The sequence below is a fragment of the Dermacentor andersoni genome, chromosome 2 (genome assembly GCF_023375885.2).
Source record: "Dermacentor andersoni chromosome 2, qqDerAnde1_hic_scaffold, whole genome shotgun sequence".
In the NCBI taxonomy this organism is placed as follows: Eukaryota; Metazoa; Arthropoda; class Arachnida; order Ixodida; family Ixodidae; genus Dermacentor; species Dermacentor andersoni.
Genome location: NC_092815.1, coordinates 46,283,568 through 46,302,785, shown reverse-complemented (window position 1 = coordinate 46,302,785; position 19,218 = coordinate 46,283,568). Strand labels below are relative to the sequence as shown.

At 45.7% G+C, this 19,218-nt stretch overlaps 1 protein-coding gene across 1 annotated transcript in view; it reads left to right on the top strand.

Moving 5' to 3' along the window:
• LOC126542348 (E3 SUMO-protein ligase RanBP2-like) overlaps positions 1–19,218 on the top strand; it is a 171,153-nt gene that overhangs the window by 126,565 nt on the left and 25,370 nt on the right. The window contains exons 30-32 of the mRNA XM_050189386.3: positions 7,474–7,687; positions 7,872–8,018; positions 17,065–17,364. Of these exons, the coding sequence (XP_050045343.1) occupies positions 7,474–7,687; positions 7,872–8,018; positions 17,065–17,364 (661 nt within the window). The remainder of the gene's footprint in view (positions 1–7,473; positions 7,688–7,871; positions 8,019–17,064; positions 17,365–19,218) is intronic.

The following is a 19,218-nucleotide window of genomic DNA, read 5'->3' as shown; positions in this document are numbered from 1 at the left end:
GGCTGCATCGTTTTAAAGAGAGGCATGGACTTGTCTACAGAGTCGTTTGCGGTGAAGGAAAGAAAGTGGACCAGTCAGCCGTCAGCGACTGGCTGAACACGCTGCCGGCACTGATTTCAGACTATGCACCGCGCGACATATTTAATGCTGACGAGGCGGGCCTCTTTTTCAATTTACAACCAGAGAGGAGCTTGTGTGTGAAGGGCCAGGCTTGCCAGGGCGGCCAAAAAAGTAAGGAGAGGATCACCGTGCTTTTTTGCGTGAATGCCGACGGCTCGGAGAAAATTCAGCTTACCGTCATAGGCAAGTCCAAACAGCCGAGGTGCTTTCGATCGGCAGGACGTTTACCTTGCTTTTATAAGGGCAACAAGAAAGCGTGGATGACCGCGGAATTTTTCCGCGAGTTCCTTACGATCCTGGATCGAAAAATGGCTGCAAAAAACCGAAAGATCTTGCTTTTCTTAGATCAGTGTTCGGCGCACCCAAAGGAAACGACCTTCAACAACGTCACCGTAAGGTTCCTGCCTGCCAAAACTACCAGCCATTTGCAGCCACTGGACGCTGGAATAATTCGGAATGTAAAGCATCATTTCAAAGGACTCTTAGTAAGGCGTCTCCTGGCAAAGATTGATCGCAAAGATGAAAATTTGCGGATCAGCCTGCTCGATGCGTTGCATTTTTTGGCGATGTCCTGGGATAATGTGACCTCGGACACCATCGCGAACTGTTTTCGCAAATGTGGGTTTAAAACGGGACGGGACGCGGCTCCGACGGGAGAAAATGAAGAGCCCGATGAGGACTTTCGAATTGAAGGCTGGGGGAGTCTGCAAACTGAAGCTTCCGCACACGACTTCGTCACCGCGGACGACAACGTCGCGACCTGCGGGTTAAGATCCATTGAAGAGTTGGTCGACGAAGTGAATGAAGTCGAGACCGAGAGTGATTGTGAAGACGCCGACGAGTGCGATCAGCTGCCGTCGACGTCAGAAAGCCTTAACGCTCTCGATGTTCTGCGCCGCACCGTAAGTGCCGGCAACGTGAGCGACGAAACCGCTGCACGATTTTATGCATTTCAGGCGTGTCTCGTCAACGACCTCGAGGGCAAAAAAGTGCAAGCGAGCATAACTGACTTTTTCGGCCGGAAGTAGCTGTGGCCAATAAAGTTTGTGTTCATTATCATGTCGAGATTGGCTTGTTTTGGCTCATACGACTTCGGGATGATACGAATATTTCGCGTGCTCCCGAGGAATTCGTATCATCGAGATTCTACTGTAAACGAAACACCAAATTAGTCAAGCACTTATTACAGCTCAGTTCTATATGAACATCTGGAAAATCTTTTGCTTACTAGAATGTCTGTTCAATAGAATCAAGCGCTTTCTTTCCCTCTGAAGCTGAAATAGTAGGGAAATGTAGTACCATAAAAAACTGGACTATAGGTCGGACCGGAATATAGGTCGATCCCCCAACTAACGAATTCTAAAAATGAAAAAAATCTTTTTCAATGGCAAAAGTACCGAAAGACACCCTTACCCTGAAACAAATGCGACTCATGCGCAATAGTGACAGTATTTATTTAAATGCTGCTCACATGTGCACCTGGCCAAGTTTTTAAGGGGGTACACGGGTCTTGGAGACGAAAAAATCACTAAAAAGTCGATTTTTCAGTTTTGTTATTTTCGCAATCTAGACGTCATCACGCGCTTGTCGACAAAAAATTAACGCGAAATAACGCGTCTTTGGGCAAAAGAACGCCGTATTTATCACGCGAGACGCTCATTTTCATCAGCAAGACGCACCGAAAACGCCCCATCTTGCGCCGCTCGCAGTTTCGAAACCGATCAACGGAGCGCCGCCATTTTGGTCTCGTTCGAAAGCGTGTGCTTCCCGCTCCCTTTCCCGCCGAAAACGGGCATTCAAGGTTGCTTCAGGAGGGAGCAACCAGGCAACAACGAGAGAGACAATCCCGCCATCCTGTTGGTCCGCGACCATCACGTGACTAAATAGCGCCTTCTGATTGGAGCGCGGGAACGCCAAGCGTCCGCGCCGGCGACGCCATTTTGCCTGGACTATCGCTCAGCGTGAACGTATTCAGTCAAGATGCCAAACCGTGCACGGAAATTCCGTACAGTGCATAAATTTGGGAAGCGTAGAAGAAAGCGCGCGGTGTAGCGAAAAGATGCACCGGAACTTCCAGTGACGTCTGACGACCTTATCGGACCGGCGGACTTGCAGACGCCGCGGAACAGCAGTGTAACTGAGGAGTTGGGTGCAGCACAACGGGAAGAGGCGATCGTGACGGATGACGGCGTTGGCGCTCGGCCTGTGCTACGGAAAACGTCGGTGCCGCTCGCGATGTCGACGGCGGACCGTGAACATACAGCGGACACCCCTGATTGCGGAGCGGCGGTCGTCACGGGCGCGTGTGCTACGGAGATGCGCACTCAGCCCGACCGCGCGAGAATCGACACGGCGTATCTCACGGCGGTGGAGCGAGATCAGATCGCGCAACAAGCACTGGAAAAAATAGCGGAACTCTCCTCAGTTTCAGCGACGGAGCGCAAAGTGAAGTGCCTAACAAGCGAGCCTCGTCTGGAAAGTGCGTCGACAAAAACGTACACCATCGTCGACCTCGACATGGTGAACTGTTTACTAAAAGTTGCTGGTTGCCGAGTGTGCCGCGGAGCGGTGACTATCGAGCGGGACTCGCGGGAGTACGGCATTGCCGTGAAGCTGAAAGTTCTGTGCAGCAACTGCGGCGAAATTGACACGAAATGGAGCTCGCAACGCGTTGGTGGCACTGCCAACTGCAATCCTTTCGAGATCAATGTTCTCGCGGCGCGTGCCGTACAGAGCACGGGAAACGGGCAGACTGTGCTTAACGATATTTTTGCCGCTATCGGGGTTTCGCACAGAGGCCTTCACAACAAGACCTATCAGCACTATTTGAAATCAAAACTAAATCCAGCTGCAACAAGTGCCTGCACTGAGAATATGGCTAAGTGTGCCACTTCGGTGAAGAATGTATACCGAAGCCTGAATTTTGGAAATGCAGGTAATATTGCAGTTTCTTTTGATGGCACTTGGCACACTCGGGGACATTCATCTCACATAGGAGTGGCCACAGTGATAGAGCTTTTTTCAGGCTATGTTTTGGACTATGTTGTCCTTTCGAATTTCTGCCTTGGCTGTGAGCTTGGCCCGAAACCAGGAACCCCAGATTATGCTCACTGGAAGTCGCAGCATTCATGCCAAAAGAACACGTCCTCCAAGGCAGGCCAGATGGAGGTGGAGGCAGCACTAATTTTATTTCAGCGCTCGCTTTCCCTTCATGGCCTGAGGTACACAACCATGCTCTCCGATGGTGACAGCAGATCATTCAGTGCCATTGATGAAGCAAAAGTCTACGGCTTCATACCTGTGGAAAAGGAAGACTGCACAAACCACGTGCAGAAACGCATGGGAACGGCGCTGCGGAATCTTGTGCAGAAGCAGAAAGCGGAAAATGGTGAGCGCATCAGTGGTAAGGGCCGCCTGACAGGAGACCTCATAAATAAGCTGACAAGTTATTATGGTTGGGCGCTCAAATCACATTCGGGAAATGTGGATGAGATGCACACAGCAGTGTGGGCTACATATTACCACGTAACCTCAACTGATGAGAAGCCCAACCATAGCTTTTGTCCCCACGGCCCTTATTCATGGTGCAAATATAATGCAGCCATTGCAAAGAATGAGCCCCCCCCAAAAAGCAGATACAATCTGCCATATGCTGTAAGCAATGCACTGCGGCCAGTGTATGAGCGCCTCTCTGATAAGAAGCTCTTGCAGAGGTGCCAGAGAGTGAAGACACAAAATGCCAATGAATCGCTGCACTCGATCATTTGGAGCCTGGCGCCAAAAGAAAAGAATGCATCACTGTTTGCTGTTGAGGCTGCCGTGGCAGAAGCTGTTATGCGGTTCAACCTCGGAAGCCACCAGTCTAGCTCGCACATACTCAGTGAGCTGCATGTGCAACAAACTTGCGCAGGCAGTAGGCGAGCATCCGAGAAAGACAGCCGCCGTGTGGCCAACGCAGACAGAAAGCGCACATCATCGGCAGCATTCCAGGAAGCCATCAAGAAGAGACACAAAGAAAAGCCTGCTTTGGACTATTCTCCAGGAGCATTCTGATTCATTGTAGTGGTGAATTCTATGATTTTGTCCCATAAAAAGTATTTTTCACATTGCTAAATGTTTTTTGCGTTTTTCTCAGATCATGATTTTCGCACACGCGAAGATTTGGGATGTGCACTGTGTCTCTGTTAGTTCTTCGATTTGCACGATTCTTTTTTTTCCTGAACGCTAAACAGTCGGAGAGTGCAAGAAAACTATAATATAGTATGCTAGTGCAATGCAACTTTTTCAAATCTTGCAAGAAGTAACAACAAAAAATTTTCTTCCAAGGTTGCTAATTCAAAATTTGATAACTTTGGCTAATATGTAGATAGAGATACAAAACTTTATATGTGCACTCTTCAAACATTCAGAAACATACCCAGTTAATTTTAGGTCTCTCAGTACAATAAGTTTCTTGAAAGTCACATCCCAAATTTATAATACTAAAGATTGCATAACTTTTTTTTCATTAAACATAGAAAAAAACTGATTGCATATTTGCAATCAGCTCACTAAACTGAATATAAGCTGTAAGTTTCAACGCTCTAGAGTTAATAACAATAAAGCTCTGCACGTGCACCAGGTCCCCCCTTAACAGTATCGCGCGACCATCGACCCGTGTGCTTCAAATGCACATTTCAAATGGCACTTGTTTGTTGAAGGAATCTGGGCTCGCCTATTGGGGAGCAACATGGGAGTGGAAGTTATTTCTGTTATTTATACAACTAACTGCATGAAATTTGATGTGTAAATGAATTTTTTTAAGTTGATATCAAATCTGAAATCAATTCTGAGCTATCTGCTATTGATTTTTATTTACAGCAGTTGGCATACTGTAATTTTCATCCCCCAAATAGTTAACATCACAAAAATGACTGTTTGCAAAGCTCTTTTTCGTGCTATAAACTATTGGTTTATATTTTACTGCACAGTAAGCACAAGAACCTAATTGTAAAACTTCATTATGCATATTGCCTTATGGATGTCTTTTGCAAAAGGTGAATTATAAAATTATGTATGGCATGCAGACAAAAATGAGCACCTTTAATGCATTCCTCAATGCTTCAGAACTTGTATGCAAAATACAAAACGATTCTACCTTCAATAATTCTGATATGGCACAGCAATGAGTGACAGCAGCTGCCTGAAAATTAAAAGCTGGAAAAAAGTTCACGTGAAGTTTTGTAATCTTTGTAATTAGGGGACCTAATGCCTGCTGGAGCAGTAGTCCTTTGCCAGTGACGTCATGTTTTCTTTACATTTGTATGCAATCGTTTGCCTTTTTAGCAGTATCATGCAGCGTGTTGGCCATTTTCAAATCCCTTGCAACCTTATCAGCAACCGACAATCACAAGCCAGTGATCAAAATCTGCATGGACCAATAGGAGCACTCCGCATGTGCCACATGGCTGCAGTAATGAATTGCAATGCTAGTTTTTCCTTTTCATGCTTCCAATTCTCGCTATTATTCTTGCTTGGGGTAATACAATCCTATGGCTAGCTTAAGCTCTGATCCCTCCTGTTTACAGTGATACAAAGATGACGGCACTGTGTCAACATAATCCCGCTTGGTTCATGGTGCGATGGCACCATACGAAGTCTGATTTTCCTCATAATATTGAGAATTATGTACAAAGAGCAATTTGTTTATTTATTTATTTATTTATTTATTTATTTATTTATTTATTTATTTATTTATTTGTGATACCCTCAAGGTACATAATTGTACATTGCAGAGGGGAGGGGCGAAAATACATTCCAAGAGTAAAAAAATACAGGATTAGTTCAAGGAATTTCCAAGAAACAAAAGCAATATGAAAAAACTAGTAATGCATTCATAACAAATAAAACAGAGACTTACATACATAATATGAAAATTGTGGGAGATATGGGGTTCCATTCCCGTGCTCTTGGGACAAAGGAACGACAACACAGTAGTGCAAACAGTCACAAGGGCATTTATTGCACCTTTCATAGATCAATGCCAGCTAGCCGAGGTTCTATCCGCAAAACATGCCGATGGGCGCGCGACAAATCTAGAAGTCCGACTTACCGCGACCGGAAAACGAGCGAATATGTTCGCCCCATGCTGGATCCCAACGCCTGGTCGTTCGCCTGTAGGGTCACGCCAACGGTGGCGCCTTCGAAGGCGGCCACGCGAGGCGGTCTCGCAGAAGCATGGGTCGCCGCGCGCGCGCGGGACGTCCACGCCATGCGCCGGGAAAAAGCAACCGCCTTGTCTCCCGGCACCCAAGTAACCTCGCCTGTCGGCGGTGTTAGCAGCTGCGCAACACTAGCGCCATCTCTCGCACTGCGCTTCAACCACTCCGACCGCCGCGGGCGCCAGGCCACGCGGCGGGCGAAGCCGCCCTGCAGGAGACGCGCTATGCGGGAAAAACATCAGGGGACGCGCGAGAGTCGCGCATCCCCACAAAATACAGAAAGAGTACACTTTAGCAAGCAGACAATGCTCACGAATAAGTACATAATTATGCCATTTGCCACCGTACAGTATTTTATGTTGATTAGTGCATTCCTAAAACGAGTGGGGTCACTGATGCTTACTAATAATGTAGGTAGATTATTCCAGTCGACTGAAGTCCTAGGACGGAATGAATTATCTCTGGTTCTACTGCGTATTTCTTCATAATATCTTCGCCATGAAATAAAGAAAGGTCAGGGGATCACGAAAGACAATTCATAATTTTAAAATTTGTAAGAAATTGACCATTTCATTGTCGCGTCTCCCCTTAAATATATTACGTGGGACACTTGTTGCATAGAATACTGGTGAAAGTGCTCTTGAGCTCTTCTTCTTATCTTCGAACAGGCAGCTTATTCTTATTTCAAATCGGCTAATATGACCTGCAGCTTCTGCCTCACTGCATAGTGCTGGTGAGAGAGAGCGTACACTGCACACATGTCATGTTATATCTCTGGTTTAACAGGAATTATAACAGGTGTGTTGTGGAATTGCTGTTCGTGTGCAGTTTCTGCTTGTTTAACAGAACACACTACTGCTGAAGTCATTTAACTTGTTTTCAACTTCAAGGAAGCCACAGTCCTCTCGAGATGTAAATGTGAGTATACCTCTTCACGCTGCACTGTGAAGAGGTATGTTTATGCAAGTTCAGGACACAGCTGTCGGTGCACATGTTACATCCTTAAAAGCTGAACTTACGTGCAGTGTTGTCTTCTTGCTGCCGGTTTGCCAGCATTTAACTTGCAGCTTGGCAGACTCCACCAGCTGCAGTGGCAGCATGACAATACAAGCCCCTAAGTACTTTATACCATTCTTTTTTTTTATGTTTACAGACGACTCCACCATTGACAAAGGCATCGACAACCCCAGTAGATGCCTCCACCTTCTCATTTCGGCTCGATGGAGAAACAGAAATGAGTCCTAGCTCTTCTATGACACCTCCTGGTGGTTTTTCACTAGGACCTCGCTTTGGTGCCTCTAAACAAACTGTGGTGCGCTCGCTGTTTGGCAACTCTTCGACACCCAGGGACAGCAAGGAGGCGGACGGTTAGTTGACCACAAGTCTCATGTATTATAAAGCGTGGCTCTGCAGTAGCACAACCACTGCCCGAGCAAAATGTTGAACACATGTATTGTAAATTTTATTCATAAAAAATTGCGCACCACTTTATGCATAAAATAGGCTGTTACCTTATTTCAGTGGTGATCGCTCATTGCTTTTTTGGTGCAGATGTACAAATTGTATTCGAGGCCAAGGCTGGTCCCGACGAGGTTGCACGTGCTAGGAAACTGATGCTACCTGACAATTTCTTCCTTTATGAGACAAAGACACCTTGTCCCGGATGTCGAGGCTGTGATGACTGGGAGAGCAAAAAAGGTGAGTAATTCTACCACTGTAATTACCTCTTTGCACTTTAGCACAAAAAGTGTGCACACGAAATGTGAAGCATTGTTCAAGTAAATAAATTCAGCAGAGGCATGTCAGAATGTGCCACTGGTGCTGCAGCACGAGTGCTCAGCGATAGGCAGGCCACACAGACGGGGGCAGACACAACAGTGGCATGTAGTGGCAAGCTTCATGTTTAGAACTATGTTTGTTGACCAGCAGATCTTTGTTGGCAGAGAATGCAAGAAGGTGACAGTGACCAGGGAACAAAAATGCCATGGACACGCTGGTAGCTTGTAAATGTGTAATGATGATCGGCTGATGTATGAGAACTCTGCATACACACAGACTACTACAGGCCAAATAAGTTGCAATGGTCGGCTGGGCATGTATACAGGTTTTCTTGAGGCGCATTTGCTATGAAATGAATAATTTGTCACTGGCAGTATGGCTCAGACCATTTATGATGTAACTGTTTATAGCGCAAATCTGGCTGCAATGTGGGCTTTTCTGACTCCCGTTTACCCTCCCATAGAACTCGTTCTATACGCATACCGCTTACAGTGCAGCCACGCTAGACGAAATACCGGTTATAATGCGGCTTCCACAAGAAAATCCTGCCGACAAGCATGATAGCGAGCAGGCTTCTCAATGAGGTGCACCCACTGATGAGAGAGGAGAGCAACGAGGGGATGCGGAGGAGGAGCATGAGATGTGAAGCAAATGAACGGGAGAAAAAAAATGGCGGCAGCACGATGCAGGCGTACAGTGGTTGCCTAGGGGACAGAGAAGCCTTTCGCATCGCTGCTTACCAGCAGTGGGCTTTACACTGAGCATGGCCTCAGTTTCTGTGCACCTGTCGTGATGCAAGTCATGCAGTGCAGATACAGTCAAACGCTCTTATAATGATACCGGTTTTAATAATATATCGGTTATAACAATGAGAAGCTGCTGCACCAACTTTTGTATGTTTTCCATGGTGAAAAAAACCTGCTTACTACCATGCCCCGAGGCCGCATTATTGGTTATAACGATGAAGTCTGGCTGCTGGGTGTCTGTGCTGAAAGGTAGTGAAATGCCAAATCCTTGAAAGGAAAAATAAAAATGAGAAATTCCAGCTGCCGAATGATGGCCCGCTGCCCCAACAGCCGCCCTGCACTCATTTTGCAGCCTTCTCCACGTGCCTCTCTCCCGTCGCCCTTCCACCATTCCGAACACGAACGGGCTGCGCCTATAGCTCTATGCTGCGCCACTTTCTGAAAGATGAATGGACTATGCCAACTACACTGCTCCCAGATTGCTCGTTGGCTCCCTATTAAGTGCAGTTCTGCAAACAGCTTAATCACTCCGTCATCTTTGTTGGTTGCGTTGAAACCGTTCCTGGCCACGTGGTTTCTCAGCCTCGTTTGACTCGCCACCAAAACAGAAGATGGCTGATCTGCCCACTGATCCTTGGCAGTGCATGACGTTGCCGGTGAAAAGAAAATGCATGGCTATAGATTTAGAAACTTAAGTGCATCTAACCGATGAGGCGATCGTCGCTAATATGCTTGCATCGGATAGCAACGGCCACGACCGCAGCGATACTGTAGGACAGGCTCCCTCAATGTTGTTCACACCGGAGGACCAACATATGATTGAGTCCTTGTGCTGCACTACGTGATGCACCTGGATACCTTGGAGAAGGATGTCTGCAAGCTTCGCGTAAAGCATGCAAGGCTGATTGACCTAGGGTTTCCTCATGCAAGCCAGTGAGAAGTATGTGGCGAGATGCTTGTGGCAATCTTGCCCCAACCTTTCTTCCGGATTTCTCAAGCTGACAGGCTGCTGCGGCAACCTTCTTGCATTTTTTTAAAGGCCCCTTTTAGCGATGCCTCGGCAGAGCTCGCATATCGCTTGCCACCCGTGACCCTTCTTTGCAGTTGTTATAGCAGTGCCATTCTTTAACTCCGACAACTGTGGCTTGTTGCACGCGATTGGAGTGCCCAGGAAGTGAACGCAATCAGCAGCCGAATGGAGGAATGTGGTGAGGAGGGGCACTGGCCTCCCAGCCATCATAGTTTTCTCACAATAGCTATGCCATCCCCCTATTTTGATTTTTTAATGCAACCCTGTTAAAACAACTATCGGTTATAACAATGGAATTTTCGTAGCACTTAAATATTGTTATAAGTGGGTTCGATTGTACTAGACTTTATGTGCACTTGCAAGCTTCTGCCATTCGTACCGGTGTGCCCACATACAAACTTGGTAGGCATTCATAATTGTTGTTGCAGCTGATTGCCTGAGGGACCAAACTCCACTTCGTATGCGTTGCTGTCATTTCAGCCCGTGCGCGTGATCACATGCATAGTCCCTATGTAATTGTCTACGGGTACAAACATATCAAAGGCGAGCTTCCCACGACAGCATGCCACCCGGCACGGCATGCCAAGTGACTCCCCCGCTGGCTAACCTAATCCAACCAGTGCACCATTGCGACCAACGTTGCGGTTTGGTGCCACATTAACGAAATGCGTTGCAATGGTTGTACAATAAATGGAAAGCAGAGAAACCACCTTGATAGTGAAAATGAGGGCACGGGTAACACTCAAATGATGGCAACTTGGTCCATGCTTGCCATGTTTTCGACACCGTGTATACATTGATTGGTCTGAGAAATCGCATGAAACACTGTACTTCACCTGAAATTTTTCTTACCACCGGGTGTTTATATATACATTACTAATATTATTATTGTTATTATTACTACTACTTTGTGTGCTTCATGCAAAGACCGCGGGTACTTAGACATTAACCTTTCAACATCCATAAACCTAAATGAATACAAAACTCTCGGTCCCACACTCCCATTCTCGAATACGCGAAGCTGCTTGGACTAAATGTTTTCCATATGTGCAAGCTTTAAAAATCGCCATTTTGGTTATAGTGCGAATATTCGCAACTCTGGCGAGTTATGTTATAAGCGGTCCCCATTGTAAATATCGGGCTGCTACCTTCAAAAAGGCAGCATTCGGTTTCGCCGCATTCGGTTGGCCTAGATTGACCTAGGCTCTGATATCGGCGTAGACTGGACAATTGCGTGAGGCAAAACCGAACCTCAGCTTTTCGAACGAGTACAAGATAGCGGCCCTGGACCCATATTCGCGAAACATTTCTTATAAAAGAGAGTTTCTTCATTAGGTGTGGCTGACCACTGGCCACTCATGGCAGCAGTAGTCACCATGATGAGAAAGTATTCATTATGATTTCTAATTGTGAAACGCTTTTGTTTAAGGGGAGACGCGGGTCGAAAAACGGCGATTTTCATCAGAAATGTCAGTTTCACGTTTTTGACTGTTTCAGCAAGATTGATCCCTCCTCTTTCACATATAAAGAAATCAGAGCCGTAAATGATTGGGAAATTATAAATAAACTCGGTGAAAGCACCCGAGGTGGCGAGAAACGGTGCAAATCTGGCCCATTTTCCAGCGCGTGATGCGTCAAATCGCGGCGTCGCAAGCTATTGGGCTTGTGCAAGGCAGTAGGCCTACGCTTTTTCTCTCCGAGGTCGGCTTTGCCGCGTCACAATCTCCCCGGGAAGTAATAATAAAAAAAACTTTTCACCGCCAAAACCGAGCGCTTTCGCTGGCTTTCTAAATCACGTGGTGCGATTCCAGCCACGCCATTGGCTGCTACCGCGCGACGCGGCCGCAGGTTGTCTGCTCTTTCTGCGACGCGCCGTTCTCTCGACGTGTTGCCAGGCTTTCAGGCATTTTTCTGCTCCTTGTTTCGATGGATCCCGTGAAGAAACGCGATTTTCGATCTCGAAAGTATCGGTCGAAGCACAAGTTCAAGGGGACTCGCCGCAAAGTCAAGCGGCGTGCAATGGAGACGTCCGCGGCAGCTAAGCCTAACCTAGGTGACGGCGACGCTTTCGACGGTTCAGAGCCGGCCGGCAGCTCAAGTTTCGTTGACAGCGCAGACGAATTCGTCAGCGCATCGGAGAAAAAGTAGATAATCTTCGACAATCAAGATAGGAGCGGCGAGGAGACGGCAAGCACCTTTATCTGCGAGATCGGCGTCGGGAACATGAGCGCCGCGGCATGTCCGGCGTGCGGACGGCGCGACCTTTTTATCCGTGAGTTGGCCAAAAAATGGAAACGACTCGCGTCGTTTTCGGGGTTGTGTTGCAACAATGCAGCGTGTACCACATCCGTTATCTCGTCAACGTATTCGTCGCGGCGTGCATCTCCGGTAGACGACGCTAACGGTGGAGCGCGCCCTTCGGCCAGCCCAAGAGAAAGTTTCGCCGTGAATATCAAGGCAGTGGTTGTGACGCGCGCTTTTAGAGCTGTACACAATCAACTCATCCGATTTTGTGCAGTTCTTGGTTTACCAAAACCGATGCACCATAAATCGTTCACTGCCATAACAAAGAAAGTGCACCTCACTGCTACAAGAGCAGTGGCTGAACTTGGAGTTGGCTCGGAAAGTAACAGCGCAGGAAGTGGGTCAGCATGGTGCTCACGAAGACTTATGAGAGAACGACATATGGCGCAGGTGAATTCTAAAGTAGTGCACTGGATCTAGATATCCTGGCCTGCATTATGCGCAATTTTTATATAGATTTCAGCGCTACAACACAAATAAAGAACTTTTATAACTTTCAATCGTGTTTTTCTCAGCTTCATATTTTTGGCCAAACGTGGCTTTTGTGCACGACATTTGATGTACTTATTGTGGTCCAATCAAGACCAAATTTGGTGTGCATCATCTTTAAGATGTGTAGAATGCACTGATATAGATTTTAGTGCAACCAGTTTATTTTTAAGAATGGAAATGTTCAATACCCTTGGGTACCAGTCACTGAAAACGAAGCATCAGATATGAAATTCTCTCAAAATGTTGCCTGTCAAGGGAATTGCATTATCTTCGTTATTAGCACTCAGTGGAGTGTTATGGACAAGAAAAGCCATTTTGCACTGCTATATCATGCCAACTGCTAGGTCCAGTAGCTGCACAAACATGCACTGTTTTTCACTTATGCATGGCACTTAGTACATGAAAGCATCAAGCTATCCTAAAACTAAAAACAGATTTGGAATGAGGATATCAAGCTATATAAGTGGTACAATTTTCATTTGTCTAGCATTAATATTTAAAAAAAAAAGGTTTCTGAGGAGCGTCTCCCCTTAAGAGAAATCTTGTGAATGCAAGCCCTAAGGAGCTTGCTTTTTCAGCCCTGATGCTGTTCCATTTTAATGCTTTCCTTTTACCAAGATTCTTCTTAATGTAAGCCCCGAGCACAGGATGAGTTTGGACCGATGGTGCCTTCATGCAGTAGCGCCACAAATGTAATGGCATGTGACAGCCGGGCTGGGCACAGCAGGCGCATCTGCCAGCTACCGTATTTACATGATTGTAAGTCTACTCGAATGTAAGTCAACCCCCCATATCGCATGACAGGTAAAAGAAAAGGGAGAGCATACCCAAGGGCGCATTCGATAACGAAAATTTATTAGTAGCTGACACGGTCACTGGACTACTTGTCTACACTAGTGCCGCCATCGTCATCGTTGCTACGATCCCACAGCGCGTCGTCATCCAGCTAAATTTCACATTTGGCAAACGACTGCACCGCGACATCTTGTGGAACAGCAGCCCACACCGAATGCACCCAACCACACGCAGCCGTCAGGGAGGCTCTTTTTACAGGTCCAGTTGGTGTGATTTCACGGTCTTGTGCCGCCGGCCACTCATTGTACTCACGGCGGAGCAGGTCCTTAAAAGGCGAAGATCCGGGCTTGTTTCATGACCATGTCGCACTTCAGTGGCAGGGACCGATCACACATTTCAGCGACGTACGACGCAAGCTTAGCCTACAGCTCCGGAAAGTGTCCAGACTTCGGCACGTGGGGAAATTCCTCACTTGCCATCACAGGTGAAAATTTCGCTTCGCTGCAGTCGCCACTCTCGCACCACCTCAGTCGCACGGCAGTCGCACATTCAGAGTATCGCGTTTCAATCGCTGAGCACTGTACATTCCCAATGCTGCTTTGCTATGGTCTAGTTCTAACATTGTTAAAGGAGCTGCTCATATGCAAGAGCTTTGTGCTCTCTTCGCCTCCACAGGTGTAACGGCTCTAGAGTTTGCGCACCGAAGGCGAACATTGATTTGCAGTCGTCATTTTGCCGTCATATCAGTATCTTTCTTTTAGGGTATATTTTCCTCCCTCATGCTTCCCAACTCTGATGGTTGTGTCCGGCACATGATCATTTGCTGTGCATCAGGGCTCTCGTCACGCTAATCTATGAAATGAACCATGACTAAAGATTGGGTTAGTTTCTTAAGTATTAAGAACGGTGAAGTGTTGCAAAGATAAGAGTTAGAACGGACAGAGAACGAGAACTTACCTACACTTGTGCGATCAGCGAAGCAGCTCAATAAACAAATAAGGGAAGACATACATCTTCCTTTAGTTGTCCATGGTTTTTGGGCTCTTACCTTATTCACCTGATTAAATACGCGAAAATGTTAACTTGTACAGCAAAATAACATCTCAAATATAACTGCTGGAGTTTGACGTCTTAGCTTGCCGCGGTGAGTGCTGTTTGCCGGGTGTGTTTACATCACAATTTGCCCTAATTTTCTACTTAATCTTTTACTTGATGCCATGAATGTGGCCTTCCTCTTACAAGCGGCGACCTTTCTCAAAAGCAAACACTTGAAAATGCGTGTTACGGTACATCAGACCTTAAAATCCGCAGTGCGAAATCACTGGAAATACACTGAGCGCCTTCGTTCCGTCATCTGCTTCACATGCCACTGCTCAGACACCTGCCCTTCGCGGCGCTGCTGGCACCCTACGACGGCCGCCCGGTGTCTATAAAAATGGTGTCACGCATATTAGCGGCGAGAATTTGGAGTGGCGCCCTCTCGCGAGTGACATCACAGCCAGGGTGCCACATGCTCCGGCTCGCTCGGGTGCCGCACACGTGCGTTCCTTTCATGTATGCTTGGGGTATAGGTGGCTCAAGCCGTACCATTTGAAGGATATGTCAGCTTCTTTCTGCTGCCATGCTGAACCAGAGTTCCTTCTTCAAAAGCGCGTGAGTCGAGAAAATTTTCAGCTTGGATATCGCAAGCTATGTAGCATTGAAGGGGTCTACCGGTTTTGCAATGCATATGTGCACCGTGTCTGTCCATAAATTTTGCGTAGAAATAATGTCTTCAAATTCAACACGCGAAGTTGTGTACAATGCTTCGCTAAACAGTTAGCATTCCCTTAGTACTTAGCTTTGAGAGACATTGCATTTTACACGGAAGAAAATTCCTGGGCATTTGGTGTCAACATGTTGTCCGTGTTAGAAAGGCACTGCCCAGCCGAAGCTGTCATCATGATTCTTATTACTCTCGCGAGTTGTTCTAGTCATATATGGCCACTTTATTAATGCGTAAAAGAAATAGACGGGCATTTCGTACGAAAAATTTAGCTGCTACTTTCACCGCTTTCTGAAAACGTATTGCTCATGGCTGCTAGCGCAGCGGCGCGTCATATATAGAATATTTACATGTACAGTTAATTCACAAATACCATAATGGCAATCATCTGAAAGAAAAGTTTTGTCGTTAAGATCGAGAGGCAATCAATTGCAAGCGATGAAGTGTTTCATGGTGGCCCTCAGTAGGCGTTATCGAAAATATGGCACACCCCTCATGCAACGGTAGCAAGACTGTCGTTATGGCAAATCACGAATTGTTTGTGAGATCCATCACTTCACTACAACTTCTAATAGAAACTATGAAGCAGTTTTTTACAGTGCCAATTGCAATGCCTAAAATATACTCAAGGTGCTACAGCGTAGCTTAGGGTGCCTAGAAAAGAAAAATTCAAGTACCTTCTTCCTCACCATGTCTCGATCAAGCATTGTTTAATTATAAACTGAGAACTATCCGCTTCGTCCGTACATAAAAGAGAACCTTGCCAACCTTCATTAGGAAGACACCACAAGCCTTGATTCCTTGACCTTCCAGCAGCGAATTATGATATCTTCAATATGTCCCATACTACTAATGAATGATGCTTCGGCTTCTTTCTGGCTGCAGCCATATGGCCCATAAGGCATATTTCGCTAAAAAACTTGGGCTGAGCAGCCTGTGTCAGTTCACCAAACAGATTTGTCATGTGTATTCCTCAAGCAGCAGACATCAGTAAATTGCTCAAGTGAGTTGAATGCGTAGCACGGATAAGGGAATACATATTGGTACATTCCTTTTCATATTGTGCTAACAGCTGTAAGCCTCAATTAGCTTTACTTCAAATTACTGCCACTTAAACGTGTGAAGAACTGCCTAATTTTGAGATGCAGGTAAAGAACTAAGTGGGGCTGGTAGAATCTAAACTGCAGTGTTAGGTGCTTGTGTTACTGCCTAGAGTTTCTGTGAAGAAATGCAAAAATTCGATATATCATGAACTACTCGTCGTTAGCAAACCTGTTTTAACGGATTAAAATCAAGGTAACTGTTGTAGAAGTCATATATAGCCAGCGTTTGTGACATACTTGTCGCACCGCGGCAGGTATGATATTATAACGGGAGTCTTATTTGCTATTTTTTGCTATTGTCGATCCGCTCAGGAAAAACCCGCAATGGGTTGATCCGCTCCTTTGGCTGGCGCTGTAGCGTTGCCTTTGAGAACTGTATTGTTAAGAAATAACCTCGTTGAATAAATTTTCGCGAACGAAGACGTTTCAAAAATATATTTGAGACGACTGCCATAAGTATACAAGCAGAGAGAACAAGAGCGAAAAAACAAAATACTGCAGAAAGCACCCAGACACCGCCCGAACTGCCGCAGACGACAGGCGTGAGTCCGTGCCCTGACGTCACGCGAGTGGTGCTCACAGCGCCCCTCTAATTCTTTCTAGGGGCTAATAGTGCAGTGATTTTAAATTGGAATAAGTTGGTAAAAGCACGACATGTTTAGTGAGGATAGGGATTACTTGATCAGCATAGGATACGCTGTGGCCATCGCTATTTCACTTCGTTTTGCAGAAGCACTGGCAGCATCCTCAAGACCTGCCGGCCTTGCGAAATCTGCATCAACAAAGGATGCACCTCACCTGGCAGCAGCTGACAGCACCACAGGCAGCCTGGAAGATGAAGGCAGTGGCGGTGGGCTATTTAGTACAGCTGCACAACTGTCTTTTGCTGATCTGGCTAAACAACAGCCAGGCACAGGTTTCGGTTTCCAGGGTCCATCTCCCAAAAGTGGGCAGTCCCTTTTCTCTGGAGCAGGCACCAAGCTGTTCCAGTCACTCACGACGAAGCATAAGACAGAAACTGAGGATGATGGTGAGTTCATGTTGATGCACCTGCTCAATATTGCAGTTTCTTGAGGCAGCACACTTCAGAGATTTGTTTATAGCCAATCTGTAATGGCTGATGTCATGTGGAACTGATGGCATACAGATCAGGCAGAAAGATAGGAGATGCTTTGACGAAAACAATATTTTAGGCGAATTTGTGTGTCGAAACAAAAAACTTTGTAGAAATTGTGGCTTGCACAGTTAATTGGCAAGCATCATATGTAATAAAGTGGCTAGCAGCTGGATATTCAATTATAGGGTCACATCATCTGTTTGGATCAGCTGAATGTCTGTGACAATTTGCTAATGTTTTACATGCATTGTGTACATTTGGTAACGTCAGGCCTGCCATATTAGAAAGTAGAACACTTGTGATGTAATAATCTGAAACCAGGAGCATGTCTTGAGCAAGAGCTGGCACTAAACAGCTCTATAAGGCAGAAAGGTAGTGTGATAACTTTGTGTGGGTGTGTTTGAATAAGGACAGACTTAAAGGGGTCCTAACTAATGTTTTGTTCTCAATGAAAATTTTGTGAGGTGGGAAAATGTCATTGTAGAAAGAAATCAACCTTAGTTTAACAAAACGCAGTGCAGGTTTCCAGAAAAAATCTACTTTACTAAAGGTGGACAATATTTTGACGTCATTGGACTTCACCTTCACAGACTACATTCCTTTGTACTTTATGTCCATCATCATAACTCTCACACAGCACTTCATTGCCATCTGTAAGCTAAAACATGCCCTCTGGAGGCTCTATTGCGCACTTGATATTCTGCATTTCTCAAATGTCTCCGGGCCACGTCTAGCCACTTGGCTAGCTCATCTACAGTGCATGCAATTCTCCAGAACACCAAGAACTAGGGGTGTGTGGATGTTTGAAAGTTTCAGATATGTTTTTAATTTTTGAATATTTGATTGGATACGACTATTCGAAACAAATCAAATATATTGCTTGTTGTGCAGGAGCAAATGCAGTTCTTAGCGTGTCTTCTAATCTAAGAATATGTCTTATTTTGTGCTAAATTTTATAATAATTTCGTGCTGCTGCCCAAATTTTTTTTTTTTTTGTAAAGCATGCTTAGCCGCTGGACATCTAAGCTTTACGAAAAAGCCAGCGTCTCAATATCAAGGAACACCAAGGTTGTACTCTTTTGCAGTGGCACTGCCATTCTGAGCTTATTGCTTGACAGCAAATGCATTGAGTGAGTGCTGGCACGGGGTCAGATGCCTCTGAGTTTATAGGCATTTGAGGTTGTATAATAAGGCACAAATTGTCGAGAACAGACAGCTAGTAGGAAATACAGAACTTTCCAAGTTAACATGAGTCAAATACACAATATTTTAGTATAACGGCTTACTAGTCTGGTTTATTCATCATTAAAGCTAATCACGATGTTCCGACATGTTAATATAACTAAACTTACTAGTAAACGCATGTGCATATCATTCAATATTTGAAGCTAAGTATTCGAATTCAATTCGTATTTGAAAATTTTCATAATCTCTCGCCCCTACCAAAAATCACTGTTGCCACTTGCTTAGCATGTAAAGTAGCTTAGTTTCAATTATCTTTAATCAAAGCCGGAAAAGTGGCACGTCTGTTGCCAGCTGTGCTAGCTCTGACTGATAGTAGACTTTGGTAACAGCAGGAACATTGTTTTATTTTCATATTTGATTGCACCATGCAGGTAATTTTCAGACCAATTTTATTGAGAAGAAATAACAGGGTCTCTACCAACCGGGAAATACTCGGGGAAAGATCAGGGAATTTGTGCTTTTATCAGGGAAAATTGGCTGTAATTTTATTGAAAGGGAATTAAAGTTGCGCTAATGCTGGCT